Source organism: Acipenser ruthenus, chromosome 17, assembly GCF_902713425.1.
Source record: "Acipenser ruthenus chromosome 17, fAciRut3.2 maternal haplotype, whole genome shotgun sequence".
NCBI lineage: Eukaryota > Metazoa > Chordata > Actinopteri > Acipenseriformes > Acipenseridae > Acipenser > Acipenser ruthenus.
This window is the reverse complement of record NC_081205.1, coordinates 13,209,393-13,227,671: the sequence shown is the minus strand read 5'-3', so window position 1 is coordinate 13,227,671 and position 18,279 is coordinate 13,209,393. Positions and strand designations below refer to the sequence as shown.

General features: G+C 45.9%; 1 protein-coding gene across 1 annotated transcript; it reads right to left on the bottom strand.

The window, feature by feature from the left end:
* Positions 1–842: 842 nt before the first annotated feature.
* On the bottom strand, positions 843–18,060 carry kctd2 (potassium channel tetramerization domain containing 2). Its single transcript, XM_034038734.3, has 6 exons — positions 17,487–18,060; positions 15,994–16,102; positions 15,225–15,316; positions 11,989–12,084; positions 11,472–11,597; positions 843–9,869 (listed from the first exon to the last, which is right to left on the bottom strand). The coding sequence occupies exons 1-6, from the start codon at positions 17,829–17,831 to the stop codon at positions 9,840–9,842; spliced, it is 798 nt and encodes a 265-aa protein (XP_033894625.1). The 5' UTR covers positions 17,832–18,060; the 3' UTR covers positions 843–9,839.
* Between the last annotated feature and the right edge of the window lie 219 nt (positions 18,061–18,279).

Below are 18,279 nucleotides of genomic sequence, written 5' to 3'. Positions count from 1 at the left end.
GGTTTAGGAATGTGCAACAAAAACGTGTTTTTATAAATGAAAGGAGATTTATTACAGCACTGAAGGATACTATCTAGCCTAGAGGACCTGTGTCTTGTAGGCTAAGTGTGTCTTGATTTTTGCATTTGCAACTAAATTAACTAGACATAGCGAGAGTTGGAGAACAATTTAATAGTTTAATAACGAAGTTTAAAAAAACAATTTTATTGAAGCTAAATAAATAAAACCCTGAAAAACGGTGCGCCTATCTGCGTGTTTACATTGGTTACAGCGCCCTCGGTTGCACGCCTATAAGCATCAAGGTGCCGGACCGAAATCTCGTTCGACTGCACTGAGAAGTCAGCCGTTGGCGTGTCTACATCTATGTCTATGGGTGGGACTGACTGTCACAGTAAGCAGAGGAGAAACAGTGTCCCCTCCTGGTATTATAAATGAGGCTCCAGTGAAAAGCTCACTGAACTTTTATAGTAAAATACCAATGTTTCAAAACTAAAATAAATGAGGTTGTTATTGCAATTACAATTTAATTGCATGCAGACGTACCAGATTTCACAATATTAAAATGTTTTTATTTTTAGAAAAAAACTTCAAACTCGGAGTTCAATGACAAACAAAAAGAAAATAGTTTCTTTATATTCCCTGCCTACCCACCCACCCGAACCTACAGAACCATGTATACAACATGTGAGAACGAAAGACCTGCAGCAAGGCGGGACGTGTCCTTTTAGATATATGGATAAAGGGTTATTTTGAAATAACTCAGGGGAACATGAGGGCAGGCAGTAAAGCAGTCCTGCCCAAGAGACCCCATACCTGAAGAAATATGCAAATACACACTGAAATTTGCAACACAGCATCACGTTTTAATATGAAAAAAAACACACTTTAATTTTTTGGTTGTTTAAATACATTAAGTGCATTAAAACACTTGAAAAAATAATTCTTGAGCAGACAAACAACCAGGACAAAAAAGAAAATAAAAAATTAAGAAAAAAGTTAAACTACTGAACTGTACAGAAAAACTTCCATGGGAAAAGACTCCAGGTATACAAGAATGGGAATAAATAAATAAATAGCACACTCCAAAACTAACAAACAAAAGGGTTTTAAAGACATCGTGTCAGAGTTTAATATTTGTATTGTTTTAAAAAGAAAACAAAAAATACAAAAACACAACATGCAGGTACTCTCCTTGAATTGAAAATGCTGGCAAGGTTTAGCAAGGGCTGTAACAAATGAAACAAAAAATAAAGAAATATATCTGAACCACTTTCACATTTGCAGCTGGACCGTCTGGGGAAAGAGCTGAATTCTTTCACTCCGATTAAAACTTCACAACCTTTCCACAGACTTTAAATATGCTTTAGAAAAAATGGGCCCCGTGATAATGTTGCCAATGTGAGTACGTGGATAATGTTACCAATGCAAATACGTGTTTGGAAATGGATTCAAAGCCTTGGTTAACCCTTTTAAAAGGGGAGCAGTGCTAATGTTGTTAATGCTAATAAACTCTGGGTGGTATTATTAAACCATAAAGCCACCATCAGCCAATGAACATGACAGGCTTCAGAACATGCCAGTGCATCTTGTTGTGCTGTAAATGATGTCTCGTGCACGGTAGACTACAAACTGACAAATTCTTCATCTAAAAAGTAATGTGAACAGTTGCCAGTCTCTTATGGTAGAAGAGGTATCATTACTCACGTTGGGTGACAAAACCACTCAGCTTCACAGTCATCTTGCCCACACAAAGTGCGCCCTCTCTCATTAGAGAGCGCCAGGGTCCACCAGACATATTAACAGCACTCTGGTCCAGAATACAGGTTCAATAGGGGATGTTTTGTTTTTGCCAATTATTTTACCCCGATTTTCTCCCAATTTGTAATGCCCAATTACTCAGCCTGGCTCACCGCTTCAACCCCTGCACTCGGGAAAGACGCCACTCACACTTGCGTCCTCCGAAACATCGTCAGCTTTTTTTTGCACTGCAAGTCTGCAGTGAAGCCATTACAGAACTACAGCGTTGGAGGACCATGCAGTTCTGAATTGCACACAGGCTAGCCTCTGCCTGCAGTACCCAGTCAGCCACAGGGGTCGCTGGTGAGCGGTGAGCCAAGGACTCCCCAGCTTACCTAAACCCTTTAGCCCGGGCTGCACTTGGCCAATTGTGCGCCGCCCCCTGGGAACTGGTCATGGTTGGCAGTGGCATAGCCTTGATTCGAACTGGCGATCTCCAAGCTATAGGGCGCATCCTTCACTCCGGGCAGAGTGCCTTCACTGGATGCACCACTCTGGAGCCCCAATTTTTTTATAACCCCTAGCATGACTGCTGAAGGTGTTCTAAAGAATGAGGGTTTGAAAAGGCAGGGCAGTGTGTGTGCACCCACAGATCAACAGTGTGACACAGGGATTTAACAAAACAAGAACCCACAACTCAAAGCTGAACACTGAGTGATCACATAGTGTCACAGTCCACTGAATCTGTACAAAGACCCGTTTCATCTCCTTTCGCCATGAATGAGTAAATTTAAAAGCACAAAAACTGTATTTGCATTTACAAACCATAGAAAAAAGGAGAGAAGAGATTAGAATTGACATCAAGCCTGAGAGTTGAAATTCAGACTACTACACACACACAGTGAACACATTACTATTTCAGTAGTTTTGTCCAACACAGGTAATACTTTTTACACAATCAAATAAAATAATCATACAAAATAAACACAAACAAGACATGTTCAATGACGAGCCCTTTTCACAAAACTGAAGAGATACAGATTTCCAGTCACATGACTGACTCTCACCATTCCACACAATCAAATGGATACCTTTCCTTCAGGTAGTCTTCCACTTCCTAGGTAATTTCAGATTTAGAGCTGTCTTAGGATTTCTGCTGTTTCAGCAGCTAGAACCCCTTTAAGCACTTCATGACAGTTGGAAGAATTTAAAACTTCAGTGTGGCAAACAAACCCCAAATACATTTCAGCTTCGGTCAACCAGATATGTTTGTGCTTTGCTCAAATAGGGGGGTATGCTAAAAAATTCTTGTAAGTGCTGTTCCTTAATAAGCTCTGGCACATGCTGAAAAGCATTACATCATAGGGAAGAGTTCAGGTAGTTTCTTTGCTTTATACATCCCCAGAAAAGCTGTTTCTAAACCCTGTTTTGTCAAATTAAATAAGGTTAAGTATTTGTGAAATCTTTGTTGCCCGTTTCTTAAGAGAGAGGACAGAGTTTTGCAAAACCCTGGAACCTTAAATTTACAAAGGTTTAAAAACAGGTCTTTAAAAGACCAAGTTAAAGTTTTGTATACAGGGCTAAATCTCACATATTGCAATTGTTATTACTTACTTAAAAGGATGCATTTTTTGCACTTTTAAACATTACCATTGAGCAAAAACACTCCAACAATCCCCTTAAAAGGGTCTACAAAAAATGGCAATGATGATTTGAAATCAGGAGTTCAGGAGGTACACTGTGTGGCAGAGTGCATAGAACTGAACGCCAGGGGCACTGCAATGCAAAAAGATTACTTTAGACAGGGTAAACTGACAATCTACTAAAGCTGCAGTCCTGTTCAATTATTCCACGCTTTAACCTTCTGATCCCTTTTCTGTTTACATGGGTTTAACACAGAAGACGTTTACATTTTACAAGCAATCTGTTTTCTAATGTGTGTTTGATTACAGCACAAACTCTTCACACAACGTGCTTGTTACATCATTACCTCTCCTGGAGAGCGAGTTTCCAATAGGATCGCCCTGGGTATTGAAATGTTACCTGCACATTGTTTTCAAAGGGGATTGCTGGACTTCGCCACGTCACTTTGTGTCTTTCTGCAGTGGATTCATTTGAATGCAAACCCTGCCTCCCATGAGAAGAGCAGCTTAACTACTAGGACAGACAAAACTCCAAAAAGCAGCGTTACAAACGGGAGTGTGTTCGACAGGCAAGCTGGAGGAGCACCATCAGAGATGAGCCTAGAAACCAGGCTGAACAGCTGGATCCATTCCTGGGATGGGACTTTATTCAAACTATAACCGCTAATCCATAAAATCAGACAAAATACTGTTCAATTCCGGAAGTTACTGAAAGTTACACATCCACTTACGCTTCTTGGCATTGACTAGATTCATGATGGCCAGAAAAAGTAGTCTTGATGTCATTGTTGGTCCATAAGGCAGAGTGAGTAAAGGCAACAAGAGACAGAGTGGGCACACAGGAGGGGACAGCAGGTAGAGGTCTGCCCACATGGGCCAGCAAAGGGAGGGGGCTCTCCAGTGATGCACAGGAAGGGGCAGGCTCTCCAGTGATGCACAGGAAGGAGCAGGCTCTGCAGTGATCCACAGGGAGGGGCAGGCTCTCCAGTGATCCACAGGGAGGGGCAGGCTCTCCAGTGATCCACAGGGAGGGGCAGGCTCTCCAGTGATGCACAGGGATGAGCAGGCTCTCCAGTGATGCACAGGGAGGAGCAGGCTCTCCAGTGATGCACAGGGAGGAGGCTCTCCAATGATGCACAGACAGGCACGGGGAGGGGGCTCTCCAGTGATGCACAGGAAGGGGCAGGCTCTCCAGTGATCCACAGGGAGGGGCAGGCTCTCCAGTGATCCACAGGGATGAGCAGGCGCTCCAATGATGCACAGACAGGCACAGGGAGGGGGAAGGCTATCCAATGATGCACAGGGAGAAGGCTCTCCAGTGATGCACAGGGAGGAGCAGGCTCTCCAGTGATGCACAGGGAGGAGCAGGCTCTCCAGTGATGCACAGGGAGGAGCAGGCTCTGCAATGGTGCACAGGGAGGAGGCTCTCCAATGATGCACAGACAGGCACAGGGAGGGGGCTCTGCAATGATGCACAGACAGGCACAGGGAGGGGAAGGCTCTCCAATGATGCACAGACAGGAGAAGGCTCTCCAGTGATGCACAGACAGGAGAAGGCTCTCCAATGATGCACAGACAGGAGAAGGCTCTCCAGTGATGCACAGACAGGAGAAGGCTCTCCAGTGATGCACAGACAGGAGAAGGCTCTCCAGTGATGCACAGACAGGCACAGAGAGGGGGCTCTCCAATGATGCACAGAGACACAGGGAGGGGAAGGATCTCCAATGATATACAGACAGGCACAGTGAGGAGAAGGCTCTCCAATGATGCACAGGGAGGAGAAGGCTCTCCAATGATACACAGACAGGCACAGTGAGGAGAAGGCTCTCCAATGATGCACAGACAGGCAGCGGGAGGGGGAAGCTCTACAATGAGGCACGGGGAGGGGAAAGCTCTCCAATGATGCACAGCAATACACTTGTCACAATGCGGGACTTCGATTTTACTTTGACTTGGATGAAGAAAATTGTTCCTGACATCCCAAAGTTCACTTCCTTACCCCCACCTGTGATGCAATAAGGGAATACTGTATGTGGATTCAGGGTCCTATTACCTGCAGCACAGGAAGGACCTGAATGTGCAGAGGAGACCAAAGTATCAAAGCATGATAAACCCCCCCAATAAAATCAGGGTTCTGAGTGAACATTTTGGGACATCAACAAGATCAACAGCAAAACAATTAGGGGCTTGGTGAGCAAATTATTTCATATGGTTTATTACAGCTGTAATCCTCCAATTCCCATTGTTTACTATGAACTGAATCTGTTAACAGAAGCCATTGAGAACATTAAGAGATTGAACATAGCACTACTTTCAACCCCATTGTGGGAGAGATTGTTGCATTTGTGGCTTTTTGATTTGCACAGCAGCACTTCGATTACATTAAAGTCAGTAGGCGACAATATCCACAGAGAGCTGTAAAGTAGGCAGGGCATACCAATGGCCAATAGGAATTATGTTTTTAAAAACTCACTCAATTCCAACACAGCACCTGCAGGTAATCCAAAATGAAGCTCTCCAGGGGGAAGAGGGGGTTTGCATTCAGGACGGATCCAGGCAGATTCGCTACAAACATTGTTCAGACTGGTTTACAGAACTCGGTACAAGAAACCGACAGCGCAGCACAATACAACATTACAGAACCGCTGAGCATTCAGTCAGGGTTTGAGGTTAGCCAGGGTACAGCAGAGACTGGGTCTTTAAAACAGGACTCTGCAGCGAGCCACAATCTCATTCAATATCACACAGCATATTACAATGACTACTCCATGCTTTATTCCACTCTCCTTTAGACTTCAGTACCTGCAATTCACTCACATCCATCGTGTGTAGGTGTCTGCTGGAGGAGTCACTGCTTTTTATAAAGCTTCAGACCGCTATAGAAATAACAAGCAATTTGAAAACATAAATGAGTCATGCCTGTCTGAAACTCTGTTCCCTATTTTCGCATGTTCTGTTTAATATGTCGTTCATGTCGTGTAAAAATCAGACACACGTAAGCTATAAAACGCCACAACAGCTTAATGAGCAAAGGTAAACCTCTAGACTGGCAGAGCTAGACTGCACTGTATAAGACATGGTCCAGAAACTGCCCAACAACTCACAAAGGAAAAGCAAAATGCACAGATTGGTTCTGGGATCTCAGGGCTTCCTGGTCCAGCCCCACTCCCATGGATCACCAGGGCAGGGTCCATGGGGCGGGTCTTCAGCACAAGAAGCAGACAAACCTACAAATCCCTAAATCAAATATAAAAAACAAAAAGAAAACAAAAAGAACAAAAGGTTCTTCGGCATAACTATGAGGGGAGCAGTGATAATACTGTTAATGCCATCAGGAGGCATGCATTTAAAAGCCTGGGTTAGCTCTCCTTTAGGATTCACCAGCAGGTCTTTTGAGTACGTGTATAACCTAGATTGGAATCTGGAACAGAAAACAAAAATAATGCGCTGAGAGCTTAGGTCTGTAATCTGTACAAGCCAGCCAGTTCATAAGGACAGCTGTCAATAGAAATCATACTGGCAGTGGGCTTTAATACTGAGAATTATATACAGACATTACAGCTAGCAATATGGATACCCAGTACTGGGGTCTGGGAGCTACAGTACTGATAGCTGCACCATCAACACACAGGCCATCGAACCGCACTCAGTCATGCAGGTCAAGGAGCACTGGCCCAATGTCGTTCACACCAGCAGCCTGGGCTAACACACGCAGCCGCAATTCAGAGCACAGGCAGATACGCCACAATGGACAGGAGAGGGGACCATCTCAGTCCTGGACCTCCCCCTGGTCCCACATTGAGAAAAACAAAACACCAGTCTCATGCATTTCCTTTGACCTTACTATCGGTTTGCTCTTGGGTACATCCAAATATAGCAGCAATGGGCCAAAATACAGGCAACATCATCCAGGGCTGCAGGTCTGAGCTCTTCTAATTACAGGAGATACAGAGGGCAGGGTGGGGAGAGGGGCAGGCCAGAGCTGTGGAAGCAGGTGGTTTGGTAACAGGGTGGGGGTGGAATGGGGATGATGCCCTCCATTCATCCATAAGGCAAGTATAGCACCATAGAGCAAAGTGATGGGCAGAGATCGGGAGAGGGACAGGGGAGGTTGGGTCTGTCTGGTAGATGCATGGGGTTAGTGTGCCTGTGAAAGAGAGGCTGGACACAGCAGACCCTGGACAATCCATGCAGGTAGGCAGGCAGGCACAGTGAGTGCTTGTAAAGACTTAGGGGTCATCTCTCATTCTTTCACCTAAGTATTCAGAAGAAAGTACAATGGTAAGGCTGATGACTTTGCAAGAGCTCGTTTTGGGTACCACTACCTACCCATAACCAAAGCACTTCCCAAAACAGCTAGAAAAATACTTTCAGAAGAAGTGATTGACAGCAGGACTTTTTGTTTCGCAATGGCGTCAGAAATTACAAAACGCTTGCATAGCAGTCTAGTGAAAGCGAAGGCCTGGATTAAATGAAAAGAAAGGCACGGCCATAACCAAGTATAGCTGTAACAGCACTTAGATCTAATCCAGGTCTCAGTGAAACAAGTGAAGGATACTTTTGTTAGATCAAAGTGAAATAATAAATCAGGGAATGCTGTGACTGGTATACTTCCTGGGTCTTTGTAAACTCCTGTACCATGAGGGGGGGGGGGTGTCAACGAGCCGCTCCGCCCCCCCGGCTGGGGTCCACACACCATCATTCTCAGCCTGAGCGCTTCAGTGTACAAATGTAGAAATGTAGAAACACTGCTGTGAGGTGTAACTTTAGAATTCCACCTTTATATCCCAAATACACTCCATAACTTGAAACACTCAAGTAAAAAGTAGACAAAGATAAATTGACAAATATTATGTTTATGTCTTCCCAGTGCTACACCGATATGTTTTCACCACTAGTTTCATAGCTTAACCTCATCTCAGTGCATGCAATTTCATTAGGTCTAATGTCAGTACTGGCAGAGTTTGTCTGCCTGCCTATGTTGCTCTTTTTTATTTATAGGGCCCAGCCAGGTTGTTTACCCCAGTTTGAATGCCACCTCATCGCTGCAACCCACACACTGACCTGGCAGAACTGCAGATCAGTGTATGTAGTCCGTTTTCAATGTCTAGTCACTGGCCTCTAACACAGCGAACCTTAATGTGAGGCAAGCCAAACCAACGTTCCCTCCCTAGCCCAGGCGAAAAAATAAATGTCTCTGCAAAAATAAATGAAGCCACCAGACCTCGAGATCATGTTTTAGCAGAAAGAGTAAAGAGTAAAAACACTATTAATAGAAATATAAGATGCTTTCATGTCATTATAAAAGGTTGTGCAGATTGAACTGGTTAGCTACTAATCTGTCCGTATCATTGAGTCACACCGTCCGGCATGAACCAGCGCTCGTTCAAAACTGTACCATGGACAAGTGTTTATGAAGTGTATATGGGGGACGTGGCAGATTTACTCCATTAAAACACCAATTACTAAAACTGGATTCAATCAGATATATTGTGGGTGATCAGAGCATGTAAACTGAACTATCCAATCCACACAGCCTCCTCTCCTCTTCCATTTGCATTCCCACAATATTAAGTAGCCCCATTTCATCCAAGTAAAATCAGACAGAATTTATAAAAATTAATCTGACCACGTAAATAGATTTTTATGATTATAAACCACCATTAGCATTTCAGCTTTGTCCATTAAGTGGAACGGGGTTATACTGTACTACCAAAATAAATACAACAATTTAAAAAGATCAAATCAACACGACTAATTAGCCAAGCTGATGGATTGCTGGAACAGTCCTGATCATTTTAGAAATACAACCGTATCAAGTAGCGAGACCTGCTGTGATTGTGTGGAAACTCATGAGCAACACGCTCACACACGGCCAGGGAGAGCGCCACGCTCGCACACGGCCAGGGAGAGCGCCACGCTCGCACACGGCCAGCGAGAGCGCCACGCTCGCACACGGCCAGCGAGAGCGCCACGCTCACACACGGCCAGCGAGAGCGCCACGCTCACACACGGCCAGCGAGAGCGCCACGCTCACACACGGCCAGCGAGAGCGCCACGCTCACACACGGCCAGCGAGAGCGCCACGCTCACACACGGCCAGCGAGAGCGCCACGCTCACACACGGCCAGCGAGAGCGCCACGCTCACACACGGCCAGCGAGAGCGCCACGCTCACACACGGCCAGCGAGAGCGCCACGCTCACACACGGCCAGCGAGAGCGCCACGCTCACACACGGCCAGTGAGACCGCCACGCTCACAAACTGCCAGGGAGAGAGCCACGCTCACACACTGCCAGGGCTATGGAGAGAGATGGTGCTTGGAAAGTCCAGCAGGGAAGCTGCTGCTTCACTGACAAAGTCTTCCCGACCACGGATCTGGAAATCTTACAGAGTTTGCGAGTTTTGGAGATGTTGAACATGTTGACATCTTGGCCAGTGCTTCTGGAAAATTGGCCCTCACATCCTGGAGCCCCTCTCCTGAAGAATCTGCAGAAGAAACACATGCATGTCAGTGACATCATATCCCTACCACAACAGTGAATTCAGAGACAGAGCAGTACCATTAATCAGGAAAAAGCACAGCGCTATCCTCACCATAGCCTCCAGCGACTGTGTGCCCATGAGGAAATGCAAGTGTGACACACACTAGCTGGACAAGCACTTATCTAAATAAAGAGATTATATATATATATATATATATATATATATATATATATATATATGCTTGGACACCTGACATAGCCTAACACACATTTTGCTGTCCCGGTGCAGGGGAGTATCAATGTGTCACGCACTTTGCTGTCCCGGTGCATGGCAGTGTCAGTGTGTCATGCACTTTGCTGTCCCGGTGCAGGGCAGTGTCAGTGTGTCATGCACTTTGCTGTCCCGGTGCATGGCAGTGTCAGTGTGTCACGCACTTTGCTGTCCCGGTGCAGGGCACTATCAGTGTGTCACGCACTTTGCTGTCCCGGTGCATGGCAGTGTCAGTGTGTCATGCACTTTGCTGTCCCGGTGCATGGCAGTGTCAGTGTGTCACGCACTTTGCTGTCCCGGTGCAGGGCACTATCAGTGTGTCATGCACTTTGCTGTCCCGGTGCATGGCAGTGTCAGTGTGTCATGCACTTTGCTGTCCCGGTGCAGGGCAGTGTCAGTGTGTCATGCACTTTGCTGTCCCGGTGCAGGGCACTATCAGTGTGTCATGCACTTTGCTGTCCCGGTGCATGGCAGTGTCAGTGTGTCATGCACTTTGCTGTCCCGGTGCAGGGCAGTGTCAGTGTGTCATGCACTTTGCTGTCCCGGTGCAGGGCACTATCAGTGTGTCATGCACTTTGCTGTCCCGGTGCATGGCAGTGTCAGTGTGTCATGCACTTTGCTGTCCCGGTGCAGGGCAGTGTCAGTGTGTCATGCACTTTGCTGTCCCGGTGCATGGCAGTGTCAGTGTGTCATGCACTTTGCTGTCCCGGTGCAGGGCAGTGTCAGTGTGTCATGCACTTTGCTGTCCCGGTGCAGGGCAGTGTCAGTGTGTCACGCACTTTGCTGTCCCGGTGCAGGGCACTATCAGTGTGTCATGCACTTTGCTGTCCCGGTGCATGGCAGTGTCAGTGTGTCACGCACTTTGCTGTCCCGATGCAGGGCAGTGTCAGTGTGTCGCACTTTGCTGTCCCAGTGCAGGGCACTATCAGTGTGTCACGCACTTTGCTGTCCCGGTGCAGGGCAGTGTCAGTGTGTCATGCACTTTGCTGTCCCGGTGCAGGGCACTATCAGTGTGTCATGCACTTTGCTGTCCCGGTGCATGGCAGTGTCAGTGTGTCATGCACTTTGCTGTCCCGGTGCAGGGCAGTGTCAGTGTGTCATGCACTTTGCTGTCCCGGTGCAGGGCAGTGTCAGTGTGTCATGCACTTTGCTGTCCCGGTGCAGGGCAGTGTCAGTGTGTCATGCACTTTGCTGTCCCGGTGCAGGGCAGTGTCAGCGTGTCATGCACTTTGCTGTCCCGGTGCATGGCAGTGTCAGTGTGTCGCACTTTGCTGTCCAGGTGCATGGCAGTGTCAGTGTGTCACACTTTGCTATCCCGGTGCATTGCAGCCTCACCTTGGCTTTCTCGCTGGGTTCGATGACGATGCCGTTGGTGGAGTTGTTGAGCTCCCTGGAAACGACACACAGGAACTCCGCCTGATCCTCATTGCCGTAGTTATAGGAGGAGCCGATACTGATCAGCTGCGAGAGAGACGGAGAACACAGACAGGTCAGTTTAACACAGACATTACCACACTAACGCCTTCGTCAGTACTGGACATCAACAAGAGAGTGGGAAACCCTCCAATCAGAAATGGCCTTCCAGTTAAACCCTCACAATGACCACACTGACTTCTGGTAAGGCCATAAGACCCAATATGCTGGACACTATTTCTGTGTAATTACCTTTAGGGTTTTAAGTGTTTAGTATACTCTGTACTAGATTTGCTCTAAAACTTGCTGCCTCTTGCCCCCAGACGTTACTGCGAACGACCTTAGCAGAGAAAATTCCAGGATCACTTTGAAACTAATACATATCAGAGGAGCCCCTGGAGGACACCTCAGGTACTGCAGCCCCTGCATTCCCACCTACCTGCTCAAACTTCCACCCGTCTGACATGGTGGAGATCATCTGAGTAAGCTCCTCCTCCTGGCACTGCAGCACCCGGTACACATGCTTCACAGGGCCCTGGAGACACAGGGAGAGAGAGAGAGAGACACAGAGAGGCAGACACAGAGAGAGAGAGAGACACAGAGACATACGCACAGAGAGAGACACACACACACACAGACATGCAGGGTGTTAAAATCAATTTCCTTTCTGTTCTTTGCTTGTATCTTATACTTCACTTTGGAATATGGCAGATATTTAAAGACAACACAACCATGTTAATATTGATGTTAATACAATACAATGTAGTGCAGTGCTGATAATACAATGTAATGCTGATGTTACTACAATACAATGTAGTGCAGTGCTGGTGTTAATACAATGAAGACTTCAATGCACTGCCTGGTTCCTCTGTTCCCTCTATTCACTCTGGAGCTGGCTATAGGAGCACATGAAAGCAGTTGTCAAACACAAACGTTTCCCAGCATTCACTCTCAATACAGCCAGCCTTTCCTAAGCTCCTTGTGTGTGTGTGTGTACATTAATACTTCATTTGATCCACTCACATGCACCCAGGACTTCACTGCTTTACAGAAATTCAATCTATTACTACAGTATCTATACCCATTCCCCAAATATAAAATACAAATAAACAGGGCTAGAAGTTAACTTTTGAAGGCAGTAGTTAGGATTTGCTACCTGCCTGGAAAGTAGGTAGCAAAATGGTCTTATTCGACACCGGTTTATTCCACTGATTATATATACAAATTTTAAAAATTAACACCTACCTACTGTTTTAAATAGACTGAATATCCCAAACTAGCACATATAGTTGGCCTATATTTAAAATCATACAGTATTTATTGAAACCACCTTGTGCTCAACTAAGTAATGGAACTAATGCAATTCCTTGTCAAAATGTATTTTGTTTTATCCGTAAGTTCTACAAAAATGCAACCATATCTGTCATCTAAACATTTGATATGCCATCAGTACGGTTAACCAGGTTTCATCAGTGCAAATTAAGTGCTACGAAATGATCCTCTTGACTGAGATTTCGGTAACTAACAAATCATACACACCTATAAAGACAACCATTAAAAAAAATAATAAATAATGCAACATGTGCCACATTATCGTTGAATCCCGCATTGCATGACCTTATAAATGATAAGGTTACAACCACAAGCGAGCGGTTTTGAAAATGAGAGCTAATTCCAGCACCGTACAGCTACATTTAAAAGATCCATGCAACGTGTTATAATAACTGGTTTGTTCATAAATATGTCAGCTCACACCCTGCCTTTTCACTGCAATTTTACATGCTGTACAATTTTGAAGAAATGAACTAAGAAGTAATAACAGATAAGGGATATCAACCAAGGTTTAAAAAAATAAATACAAATAAAAACACCCGCTGGGTTTGTTTTATTAAATGAGGACATTCCTTAGCTACGTGTGTAAGTTAGAGTTTGTATAACATTGTGTGTTAAAGCACACGTTTTACTAGTTAAACAGAAGTAAGCAAGCTAGTGATAATCTGTTATAAAAAGAAAACAGATAGGGGCTCCCGAGTGGCGCATCCAGTAAAGGCGCTCCTCGCAGGATGTGCCCTATAGCCTGGAGATCGCAGGTTCGAATCCAGGCTATGTCACAGCTGACCGTGACCGAGAGTTCCTAGGGGGCGGCGCACAATTGGCTGAGCGCTGCCTGGGTAGGGTGGGCTTAGGTCGGCAGGGGAATCCACGGCTCACCGCGCATCAGCGACCCCTGTGGCCGATAGGGCGCCTGTGGCTCTGCAGCGGAGCCGCCAGATCTGTGTTGTCCTCCGGCACTATAGGTCTGGTGGCATTGCTGTGGATCTGCAGTGCGAAAAATGACGGCTTGGCAGGAGCACGTTTCGGAGGACGCATGTTCCAGCCTCCGTTTCCCGAGTCGGCGGGGGGGTTGCGAGCGGTGAGCCGGGGATACAGATAATAATTGGGCATGCTAAATTGGGGTGAAAACCGGGGTAAAAATAATTGGCGACGACTAAAATATTAAAAAATAAAAATAAAAAAAAATAAAAAAGAAAACAGATTGTATTTCATTATTTGTACTGATAAAACGAGGAAGACATTACTTGCATCATGGTAATGTTATAGCTAGCTATTTGCTCCTGTTTTTTTTTCGTAGTCAGAATTTTGATAAAGTAATCTACCTACAGTATATGTGTTCATTTTTAGCGTGGGTGAAACCAGGGTTAATATTATAACAAAACTGGAGCCACCATTCTCCATGACAGATTAAATTCGCATTTTATAGACACTGAATAAACTTAATATCCTGTTAGGTCATTGCCTGTTATCTTATAAAGGTATGTGTGCTCCACTGTCCAATCCGATTTGCATTGTGTGCCTCACGCGTATCTACATAGGACGGCACAAACTGCAGTTATCTATCAGGAAGCTCTATTCAATGGTTTACCGCTTTTGAAAGATACTAATACGTGTTTAAAAAAATAATATCGGTATTACATGGTCACTCAGGGTCGGTCATATAAACTGCAGTGTAAGGCATCAGAACAATGCTACTGCATAAAAAACTAGTAGCAAATTAAGTGTTTTGGGTAGCAAAATGCTACCACATATACGTTAACTTGAAGCCTTGAAAGCAAGCTGATTCTGAGTTGAGGCTGGCTCAGACACAGGGCACTGTGCTGAGCCAGCATCCCAACCCTACTTTAATCCTTTTTTGCAAAGCCCTAATCCTTAGGGCTTTGCAAAAAAATAAAAAATAAAAAAATAAATAAAAAGTTGCTAAACCCCCCAGAGTCTTCCCTGAGTTCCCGTCTCTCCCACCCCCTCACCTGGGACGTCCTGTTCTTGTCTCTCCCACCCCCTCACCCGGGACGTCCTGTTCCCGTCTCTCCCATCCGCTCACCTGGGACGTCCTGTTCTTGTCTCTCCCACCCGCTCACCTGGGAGGTCCTGTTCCCGTCTCTCCCACCCCCTCACCTGGGACATCCTGTTCCCGTCTCTCCCACCCCTTCACCTGGGACGTCCTGTTCCTGTCTCTCCCACCCCCTCACCTGGGACGTCCTGTTCCTGTCTCTCCCACCCCCTCACCTGGGACGTCCTGTTCCTGTCTCTCCCACCCCCTCACCTGGGACGTCCTGTTCCCGTCTCTCCCACCCCCTCACCGGGGACGTCCTGTTTGTGTCTCTCCCACCCCCTCACCTGGGACGTCCTGTTCTCGTTGTCTCGTATCCTCTCCTTCACCAGCCGGACGAGTGAGGCGATGTTGTAGAACTCTGCTTCCTCCAGGACCCCTGCAGACCACAAAACACTTCCTACTATTTTGGCCAGTCATTGTGCAAAGAGACATACCGGTGGATGGACAGGTGCCTTCAGATATCCATCCTGATTCCTATTCCCTCATATTCCTTACAAAATGTCATCCTAATTGGACAAGCAGTTCTCTGAACAGATATAAAAATGAGCAACGAATGCACAGGTGCCTCCCTATACCCCAATACTGGGATATTTTTGTCTGCTCAACAAGAGAACATTTGACCTCTATACTGCAACAGGTCTGCTGCAAACACCTCAGGATGCATACTTGTATTATTAAGCTTCAAGAGTCAATCAGACAATCCACTATACTACAGAAGTAAAAAAAAAAAAGTCAAGCAGATACATACAAGATAAAGTATTTATCGGTTTAAAGGGACAGAGAAAGACTCCACAACCTTGGTATACTCTCACACCGAGTATAACCCTCCTCTGCCTCCATCCTGCCCTACCCTCCTCTGCCCCCAACCTGACCTACCCTCCCCTGCCCCCAGCCTGCTCTACCCTCCCCAGCTCCCCAGCCTGCCCTACCCTCCCCAGCCTGCCCTACCCTCTTCTGCCTCCAGCCTGCCCTACCCTCCCCAGCTCCCCAGCCTGCCCTACCCTCCTCTGCCCCCAGCCTGCCCTACCCTCCTCTGCCCCCAGCCTGCCCTACCCTCCTCTGCTAGGTCCTTGTTGATGATCAGTTTGCCATGTCGCAGGTAGTTCAGGATTGGTCCGAAGTAGGTGGGGTCCCGGTCGATCAGATAGGCACCCGTCTCATCCTACAAAACAACCACAGAATATACCAGTTCACACTTTATATTACCATTCAGGATTAGCCCTATCCATTGATTCAATATTCAGTGGCTACAGATTTGCCAAAGTGAACCTACCCTTGTGTAATACACACCTACCCTCCAGGAAGTAATGGGACAGATGCAATCCCACAAGTGCTGCAATGCAGTTACCCCGATGCATGCAACCACTTCTGTTGGTTAGTGGTACTTTCAGGGGCTATTGAACTACTGAAGATCTTAGGATCCCTCAATTCAAACATATGGAAGCCTCTCGCATGTACCCCTGGAATGTTACTGGGGTATTGTCTTAATTCCACTCAGATGCTTTGTTCATTAATTATCATGGTATCCCTGAATATAGAGATTGCCCTCCTTTCAGGAAAAACACTTTCTTTTAAGTGCAGTAGCACCCCAAACGTTACCACTTTACTATCAATTCTAATCGTCTTGCTTTGACACGCACCAAAACAGGGTCCTGCAATGAAGACTGCCAGGGCTGGAGGTCCAGTCTGCTTTGCACAAACCCTTTTGTATTTGTTTTGCAGTAAACTGAATAATTGTCCTAGCATCATCAACATTACTGGGTCCTCTCCTATAATGCTGAAGACATGTTGGACTGTGTTTTTATTCTTTTGGGAAATGCAGATATTTTGAGCCAAGAATTGACAAAGTTACAGCTTGCCAGGAGGACAATATAGCTGGTGCCATCTTTCATCTCTGTAATTTAAAAGCAAAACAGAAGTTTAAAAGGGGTTTGTTACCAGTTAAACACACCAGCCTCTAACCTCTACCCTAAAGAAACATTAGGGTATTAGGTAGTTCAAGTTTAGTGCCGGCCGGGTAGGTGACAACAGCCATGCAAAGCAAACATACACAGAGATGATTAATTATATATGCAAGCACAATGCAGCACAACGTCTCTTTTCTCTCCTGTATACAAACTGTATAATATCGTTCCTTTTTCAACAGGCGCACGGCAGGAAGAGCGAGAGAAAACATCCCAGTCCTAACTTCACAACGTCTGCCAACAATTCAAACGCGCTTTTTACTTTTTCAGTACGATGGCTTAATAAAACCACAAAACATACTTTCACCTCATCGCAATTCCATCTACCTACGCCTACCTACTGTGCCTGCTTTGTGGCGCTACTGGAATACTAAAGACTACCGTTACAGGGGTATTAATAGTGCAAACAGTACATTATAATTTAACCACAGTCAATGGTATGCACACTAAACAGGTTTAAAATGTACCGGACATAAACCAAGCACCTAACAACGTTCCGAATAAATAAGACTAGCCGGTATTGTACCTGCCTGGCTGATGTTACCAGACACACCTGACGCTGAAACACTGAGAAACACCCACCTTGTCTGAGTCGAGGTCCGGGTCCTCCTGGCACAGTCGGTAAAGGAATGATTTGGGCTCCCGGCAAAGGGTCTGCTTGGTGGTCACAAAGTAGGTCCCTCCGACGTTCAGGCGCACCCATTTGGCCCCCTGTTTTTCCGAGTGGTCCGAGGGAGAGGTCGGGTTGCTCCTGAAAGGGAAGCCGAACCCCGACCTCGCCGAGCCTCCAGGGCTCGTAGTGCCGCTGCGGGTCGCTATCATCAGCGTCGGGGAGGAGGCGAGGCGGACTGGGGTGCGGATCTCCCGCGGGTCCGCGTGTTCTATGGTACCAGTGCCGCTCGGTTCCACGCAGTGCACCTCAGCCATGTTTCTGTTATAGCAGCAGTACCAGCTGTCGTGCTGTGCAGCAGGCTACCAATTATTTCCAACGGAATATCAACAACCTTAATTTGTAGATTTTCTCAGAGCTACACAGCAGGCATAGGGTTTTATTTTACGCATTAGGATGTTTCTTTGTCATTGCTTTTTATAAACAGCCCTGTCCGTATTTAATAAAACAGAAAAAAGACATACCGGGAAGGACTTCCGGGTTATATTTATTTCAAGATCCACTCTTTAAATGTCCGTTACTGCCATAAATCGCGTCTGACATACACAGAAAAGGGGTTGGTTGATGTTTATAAATTCTAGAAGGAAATAAAATATTACATGTGTGTTGTTATTTATTTATTTATTTTTTTAAAATAAATATATAGATGTGTAATTACACGGACGACAATCAGATCCGGGTCAAGTACTTTATTATTACTAAAAA

Excerpts from the sequence above, each read along its gene's own strand:
- kctd2 (XM_034038734.3), bottom strand. The coding sequence starts at position 17,831 with ATGGCTGAGGTGCACTGCGTGGAACCGAGCGGCACTGGTACCATAGAA. Across the intron at positions 16,103-17,486 it reads CGGACCTCGACTCAGACAAG|GATGAGACGGGTGCCTATCT; the intron begins GTGGGTGTTTCT and ends GTTGTTTTGTAG. Across the intron at positions 11,598-11,988 it reads ACGGGTGGAAGTTTGAGCAG|CTGATCAGTATCGGCTCCTC; the intron begins GTAGGTGGGAAT and ends TCTCTCTCGCAG.